The sequence below is a fragment of the Lipotes vexillifer genome, unplaced genomic scaffold, assembly GCF_000442215.2.
Source record: "Lipotes vexillifer unplaced genomic scaffold, Lipotes_vexillifer_v1.1 scaffold914, whole genome shotgun sequence".
Taxonomy (NCBI): Eukaryota; Metazoa; Chordata; class Mammalia; order Artiodactyla; family Lipotidae; genus Lipotes; species Lipotes vexillifer.
The window spans coordinates 3,947,445-3,955,229 of NW_006780388.1; the positions used below are offsets into that span (position 1 = coordinate 3,947,445).

The window sequence follows — 7,785 nt, forward strand, 5'->3', positions numbered from 1 at the left end:
CCCGGCCAGCCGGGCCCAGGGCATTGGTTGGGCTGCCCTGGCCAGTGGCAGCTGGCCCAGCCCTGTGCACATGAAGCCCGGGACAAGGCCGTGGAGAGTGCGGGGCCCACACCTACAGCAGGAGGTGGGAGCCGGGAGTCCTGGGCTGCACGTGCCACTCCGCCAGGCACTCGCGGTCCCGCCGGCCTGCTCGCCATCCTGGGCTCAGGTGCCCCACCGCCGCTGGGGTTTCCTCCTCAGTTGAGAGGGGCACTAAAATAAAGAGGAGTGTCTTGAGGGGCACCGGTCCCACCAGCTCCAGGCTGACAGGGTCAGGTGGCCACATAGAATGTGGAGGGGCAGGGCTCCTCCCAGGCCTGAGCTATACCAACCAGAGGGCATAGCTATTTGTCCTTAACTGGAACAGCCCCTCGCCTGCTACCCTTAGCCCTAGAAAAATTTGGAGACTGAACATTAAAGAAGGAAAAGAAGAATTGCAGTCAAAGGCTGTAAATCGCAAGTACCTAGACGGTGGCCTGGCCAGGGCTGAGAAGGGGCCCCAGCAAGCGGGCACCTGGCCGCCCGCTGCCGGCAGTTACATAAGGCAGTTCTGTGGGCCCTCTGGGGGAAAGGGCACAGCTCCCTGTGCACCTATGGACGAGTCCAGCGTCCGTCTTCCCCACCCTTCTCTGTGCCAGTGCCCAGGGACTTGGCCTGCAGGAAAGTCCCGCCCACAGGCAAGCTCTGCCCACGGCAACAGCAGCACTGGAATCCCTGCTAGGTGCCTGCTGATACAGGCCTCGCTTCCTTTTACTTAACCCCCTTCACTACCCTCCAAGGTAGACCACCCACCCGTTTTCAGCCCAGGAACCTGGGCTCAAGAGAGAAGTGACCTGTCCAAGGTTACACGTGGTGAGTGGGTGGCAGCATCAGAACTCTATGCCTGTCTGACCCCAAAGCCCACAACCCAGTACAGCTTCCAAGCCCCCTCCCCGACCAGTTCACCTCCCCTGCACGATCAGGTGGCCCCATTTTCTCTTCTCCCCAACAGTTGATCTTATTCTCTCTTGCTGGAAGGGAGAACTCATCACAGGCACAGACTCATGTGGCCTGTCTACCACCACGGGCAGCACCCGGCCAGAATCTGAGCCCGGACATTTAGCAGGTCAGATGCTTTGAGCACCTGTGGTGCACCAGGCACAGAGGGTGCAGCAGTGGCTCAGACTCCTTCCTCCTGGGCAAAGTCTGGGTGAGGGAGGGTGGACAGGAAGTCTGGGTGGAGTGATTTCAGAAGTTTCAGGGGCTCCTGGTGTGGAGGACCTGCTGGCTGCTCTGGCCTCCCAATGGGGGTACTCTTTAAGGTTCCTGAGACTGGCAGGGGGCAGCTCAGGGAAGGAGTGACCTCAGAGGGAAGGGGGGACGGCATGACCAGCACACACTCTGCCTGCCTGCCACTCCCCTGCACTCACAGTACCACACAGGACTGCAGCAGGCTGAGGGGCCAAGCACCATCACCCCCCCTGAACCCCGGGACCTGGCAGGTTGCAACATCTTAAGGGCTCTGCTCTGTCTTTCCCCTCTCTCTCCCCAGCACCCTGATCCTGCCACAGACGCACATTTCCTTCCCCATTCCCCAGCAAAGGGGCCATGGAGGAAGCAACAAGTTTCTCCAGGTAAGGCGGGGGGAGGGCTCCCTGCTTGGGTGATAGGGGCGGGTCTGCACACCTATGCCTTATTCCCTCCCCTGGGAGGTAGGGCGGCTGTGAGGACCAAGGCTGATGTCACAGGCAGTGTCACAGCACAGCTGGGTCCTGGGAAGTGCCCCCCAAGGTCCCACTCACCCCTCTCCCCAGGATGCACTTGTGGCCAGCCTGGAACATTTTCCTCACTAGGAGCAGTCTCAAAGTGTCAACATGCTCCTAGAAGGAGGCCCCAGGAAAGGGCCTCAGCCAAGAAGGGTCCTCACAGGCTGCCCCCACCTGTGGCATCTGAGGCCAGTAACTGAGGGGGAAGGGCAGGCTGTGGCCAGCAGCACACAGCCCCCACCTGTTAGCCAATCCTGGAAGCTGTTTGTCCTCAACTTGGGAAGAAATCCCAAGGCCTGGTCAGCGCTGCCTCGGGGCCCTGAGTCTGCCGCCCCCACCCATCCACAGCCCAGTTCAGGAGCCCTCAGGCCTGTGTGGGCCTGGACTAAGCCCTGGGCCCAGAACATGCATAGAATAAATGAAACCAGAAGCCAGGACCTGAGCCAAAAAGTGAAAGGTTCAGTCCTGGGGGATGGAGGATATGACCTCCAGATCACAGTCACTTGGAGGCCAAAGTGGTTGAACTGAGCCTCCTATGGCAAAACTGCTGGTCAAGCAAGGCGGAAAAAGCACAACTCCAGCAAGCCCCGAGCATCTGCGGGGGTCTCCGCGCCCAGCCAGGGTGTTTGGGGTGAAGGGCAGAGGCGAGCAGTGGCCTGGCAGGGCCAGAGGGAACCACGTGCACTTCTCCCCCAGCTGCCCCGCAAGCAAGGCGCTGGCAGCCTCCAGCCGCGGGCAGAAGCAGGCCACCTGCGGGCCAGCGTCCTGGGCCACCGCGCTCCCGCCCTCTAGGGCGAGTCCCCAGCAGCTCGTCTCAAGCCTTGGCCTCGCAGTCCAAGGTCGGCCCAGGCACCTGACTTAGCCGCCTGGAGTCCCTCAGATCCAGGAGCCGGTCGGCCTTCTCCCGACTCGGGGTCCGCGGGATCCCAGAGGACTCGGAGGTGTGTCACGCACATCCGGTCCAGCCCCCTCGGACCCAGCCAGGTGCCAGGTGAGGCGGAGGTGCGGTACCAGAGCTACACGCGCGGGCGGGGTCGGCGTGCTCCGCCCCCTCCGCGCCCGCTCGGAGCATGTGGCCCGGTCTCCGCTAACCTTTCCCCAAGGTCACCCTCAAGGCCCCGCGGCGGCCGGCGGGGGAGGGGAGGGCCGGGCTCCGGCCGCGGCCGCGCGTCTCACCTCGACAGGGGCCAGGGTCCCGGCGGCTGCGCCCGTGGGGGCTGCGGGGTCGGCGGCGCGAGATGCCGGCATTTCAGGAGCTCGCCGAGCCTGCTCTCCACCTGCTGCTGCGTGGGACCTGCAGGCACGGGCAGGGCGCGTCAGCCGCCGTCGCGCTGGGGGCGGGCAGCGCGTGCGGAACTCCGGTCGTCCCCTCCCTACCTTACCCGTCCCCGCTGCGCACCTGTGCGCCGCTGCGCGACCAGCTTGCTGGGTCCCTTGGTGATGGTGTACATGGTGCGGAGGGGCCGCAGCGCGCCCGCGCCCTCCGCGCCCTCCGCGCCCTCCCCACCCGCCGGCCCGCGGCCAGATCTCGCGCTCTTCGCCCGGCTGACACTCGGCGGGTGCCGAGGGCGCGGCCCCTTTAACGGGCGGCCGGCGCTGCGGGGAGGGGGCGGTCCCGCCACACACCCCCGGCCCTTAAAGGGCCCGCGCCGAGGCACGCGGCAGGGGTGGCGCTCGGGCCTTTGGGAAACTGGCTGGACCGGCGGCGGGACCCGAGGCTGGGGTTGGGCGGCCGCAAGCAGCGCCCGCCCCTCTGGCCCAAGGCCTAGGTCAAGGAAGTTCCCTGAGCCCTGGGCCGCCGGCCGCCGTAGGCACACAGACGTGGCGAGGTGTTGGCCCCGGCCCTCGGTGATGTCCAAGGAGCTGAGGCATTGACAGACGCTGGGAGTGAGCTGTGTGGACCCTGGAAGCAAGTGTATTCCCACTCACGTCGGAGACCCTCCTCCAGGGTGCCTGGGTGGGCCTGGGCCAGTGTGCCGGTTCACCCAGTCATGGGACTGAGGGGGTGAGAGATGAGAAAAGGCGGTCAGCCCCCGGGTTTGGGCAGACATGACGCCCTGGGAATCTCCCTTTCATCCCATGGGGCAGGAGCAGAGAGTACATTCTGCCACAGCTCAGCCTTCCATGCTGACGTTTGCCCCCGACCCCCAGGGAGGTGGGAGGCCGCTTACCAATCCAGGAGCATCGTGGGGGCTGGATCCTGGGGATGGAGAAGGCGGGTGAAGCAACCCAGTTTATGTCATTCCACAGGGGAGAAAGAGCACTTACTTCTCCAGACCCCCCAGGCAGTGGGGTCAGCGGCAAGACCTACTTCAGTGACAGTGCCTCAGGAGGAGCCAGACCTGCCTGCCCGAGGAGAGCGGCTGCTGTGCCCTAATCTGCCAGGCAGCCCCTTCCCAGGGGGCTCTACCCACCGGGTTCCTTCCTGAGGATTAGATAGAGATGCCCCTTCCTCCCAGTTCACAGGCTGCTTAGGGCTGCCTCAGGTTGCCAGTGGGGGCAGGGTCATCACAGGGTCTCACACACAGCAGCCTGGGTTGGGGGAGGGGGAACCACACAACTCTTGGGTTTGTGAGCCTGAGGGCCTTTTGGATTCTGCAGGAGGCACCCATCCTCCCTTTGGTTGAGTTCAATCCTTAATGCCCCCCCCAAGAAAAAAAACTGCCCAGGGTCATCCAGGGGGTGTGGCATCCGCCTCAAAGGCTTGTGCAACCACCTTGGTCCCTCAGGGCTCCTGCACTGCTCCCACAAGTATTTGGGGAGGCTCAGGCGGGCCAGCACCAGAGCCTGGGGTGTGTCTCAGTCTGGGATCCGCTGCCCCAGGGGGCAAGGGGGCTTCCCCTCAGCACTGTGGCCCAGTGGGTTCCTGGAGGGCACCTAGCGCAGCTCCCCCCACACCCCACACCTGAGCAGGCCTGAAGCCTCCCACCCAGGCAGGGCTGAGAAGCCAGGTCAGGGGCTAGAGCGCGTCTTTCTTCTCGTATCGTGTCCAGACAACAAGTACTGTGTACAACATGGCCGGTTGGGGGGGGCAACCAGTGGGAGGATGACCCCACTCCCCTACCCCATGCACCTGTGTAGCTGCTGGTTGAGGTGGGGGCACTGGGCCTGCTGGGGCTCCTTCAGGGAAGTCTGCTTCCTGGGGCAGCTGTGCTGTCCTTCCTCCCAAGTCCCCCATAGCCCCTTGGCTCTGCGTCTTCTACCCAAGGCCAAAGGATAAGACCCCTATCCCCGGCGCCAGCTGCCCGCTCTGTGGGGCTGGGCTGAGCAAAGCCTGTGACCCTGAGAGGGGAGAGCATGCCCAGGGAGTCTGGGCATGAGCACAGCCCCTGGCCAAGCTGCCCCCCTTTCCACCCGAGGTGCCCATCCCTTGTCCCTCCCCCAAGCTGTGTCAAGGCCACCATGCTCCTGCCCTGCGTCATCTATGCTGGCTGCCCTGGTCTCCCTGGTGGCCACGAGCACAATGCTAACTCACTCAGGCTGGGGAGACCCCACAGGGTGAGGGGTCTGGGCGGGCCTGTGTCCTGAAGGCACATGTTCTAGGCAGAAGGAGCCAGGCCCTGGGGTGGGGGAGTACCTCCCCCGAGGTTGACATGAGTTGAGAGCTCCTCCTCTCCCAGGCACCCCCTCAGGCCAGCATGAAGAGGGGAAAGACAGGCAGATGTTGATGAGCAGATTGGCCTGGCCTTGATGGTGGCCAAGGCTGCTAGACTCTAATGTCCCAGCCCTGCCTATGGGCCTTGTCTGATGTCAAAGGTTGGGTCCAAGACCCCTTAGAAGGGCTCCAGGAAAGAGGAGCAGAACGGAAATGGTCCCGACAGGCAGGAGAGGAGGGGGTGCAGGACAGGCTGGGCCTAGGGGAGAAGTGAGAGAACCCAGAGGTCCCCAAAAGACACTGAGCTAAGGGAGAGGGGAGCCAGGGAGAGAAAGGCCCAGTTGTAGGGGACAGGCAGCAGAGGAGGGCAGGGAGGAGGGTGGGGCTGATCTCCCCCTGAGGCGCCTTTCCAGCCTCACTGCTCCCAGGACTCAAGTGTGAGACCTGCCCTGGCCCCGGGGACAGAGCCAAGGGGCATGGGGAGGGCCCAGCCAGAGCCTGGGAGAGGTCAGGGTCTGGATGGGCCTGCAACCAAGATCTCAGTTTGGTTCTCCTGTTAGGGTAGGAACCCTGGCCAGCCTGGCCTTCCCTGGACTACACTGTCCATGACGCCGTGCCAGCCTGCTAAGCCCCCGTAGAGATAGTGTCTTGCAGCCAGCAACATTCCCTATTGTCAGAGAGGCTGGAAACCCATCCTGGAGTTGGAGTCATGGGCAGTTGAAGAGGAGGCAGGGGCCTCACCCAGCAGGCTGAAAAAAATGGGTGTCATAGTAAGGAAAGGCCTTTACCTCACTGACCCCAGTTAATCATAATAAAAAGTATGGTTTTTCTCTTCTAAAAGGCTCTAAATATGATACTAAAATGTCATGTTAGAGAAGAAAGATGTTTAAGTTTTCAGTCATCCTCCATCATTTTTCAGATCTGAAATCCATGCCCTCACCAACCCAGACTAGAGGATGGGCTTCTGCCAATAAAGGGTGATCGGTGGCCCCCAGGAAAGGCTCTGGCTGGATGCTGCCACACCTGCCACCGAGTTTCTAGGGATTGCCCATTCCTTTTTGTTTTTTTTTGGCCTCGTGGCTTGCAGGATCTTAGTTTCCTGACCAGGGACTGAACCTGGGCCCTAGCAGTGAAAGTGCTGAGTCCTAAACACTGGCCCTCCAGGGAATTCCCAAGGGATTGCCCGGTCCCATACCCAAGTGCAGTGAGTTGAACAGTGCCCCCCCCAAAGATACATCGCCCAGAACCTCAGAACATGACCTTATTTGGAATAATGGTCTTTGCAGATATAATTAAAGCAAGGATTTCGAGATAAAGTCATTCTGGATTAGGATGGGCTGGCCCTAAATCCAATGATGAGTGTCCCGTGTAAGAGAAAGGAGAGGTATATTTGGACACAGAGAGACACAGAAAAGACCAGGTGAAGACAGAGGCAGAGACACTGCAAGTGAGCCTGCACAAGCCCAGGAACGCCTGAAGCCACACAGAAGCCGGAAGCTGTGATCAAAAAAGAGCTTCCTGTAGGGCCACTGGAGGGAGCTGACATCTTTATTTTGGGCTTCTGGCCTGCAGAACCGTGAGAAAATAAATTTTTGTTTTAAGTCACCAAGTTTTGGGGTAATCTGTTATACTAGCTCTAGAAAATTAACATACAGAGGGAAGCAGTAGTGGGTGAGGGTGAGGGAATGGGAGGGGAAGTGCCCAGGGTGCAGCACTGGAGGGCTTGGGAGGAAGTTCAGTGAATGGTGGGCACGTGGGCCTGGACCTCAGGAAGGAAGCTGGACCCTGCTGTTGGCTCTGGACACTAGGGGGGCTTACTACACAGCCCTCTGTAGATGAGCATGACTAGCAGGAGAGGCCCCTCCAGCTCCAACAGTAATCCACAGGAGACACAACCCCAGGAGGTACCACTGAGCAACAGGCCCGGATCTGGGGCACTTCCAGGTGTCCCATGTTCAGCATCCCCTGGGGGACTTGGACCCTCCCAGAGTCTGACACACATCTGGCACTTTACAGGAAATGTGTGCTCATCCTTGTTCACGCAGCTCACACATGCTCACATGCATGCATTCACACACACATGCACTGTAGCAAAGGCCACCGCTTGGCTGCGCCCAGCTGCTTCTGTCCCAGGCTCTGAGCTTGGTGAGTGCGGAGGGCAGGTGTCAGTTCGCACAGCATCCAGTCCAGAGTGATGAACGTGGCAGGGGGACGTCAACCTGAGGTCATATGCCGTTAAACAGAAGACGTTGCAGGGCATGTGGGCAGTTCCTCAAGCAGCACCATACAACATGGGGGAAGCAGGCTCCTTCTCTCTTACAGGACATGAGTGTAAAGGAAAAACTTCTTTTTCTGTACTCACAACACTTCTGACACCAAAAGTGGGGGGGGGGGGTCTTACTGGTT

The 7,785-nt window shown here is 61.1% G+C and overlaps 1 protein-coding gene across 1 annotated transcript in view; it reads right to left on the minus strand.

Annotated features, from left to right (window-relative positions):
- The window catches only part of MCRIP2 (MAPK regulated corepressor interacting protein 2), a 5,410-nt gene extending 2,078 nt beyond the window's left edge, over positions 1–3,332 (minus strand). Inside the window, exons 1-2 of the mRNA XM_007453613.1 lie at positions 3,184–3,332; positions 2,961–3,078 (exon numbers count right to left, since the gene is read on the minus strand). Coding sequence (XP_007453675.1) covers positions 2,961–3,078; positions 3,184–3,235 — 170 coding nt within the window. The 5' untranslated portion in view covers positions 3,236–3,332. The remainder of the gene's footprint in view (positions 1–2,960; positions 3,079–3,183) is intronic.
- Between the last annotated feature and the right edge of the window lie 4,453 nt (positions 3,333–7,785).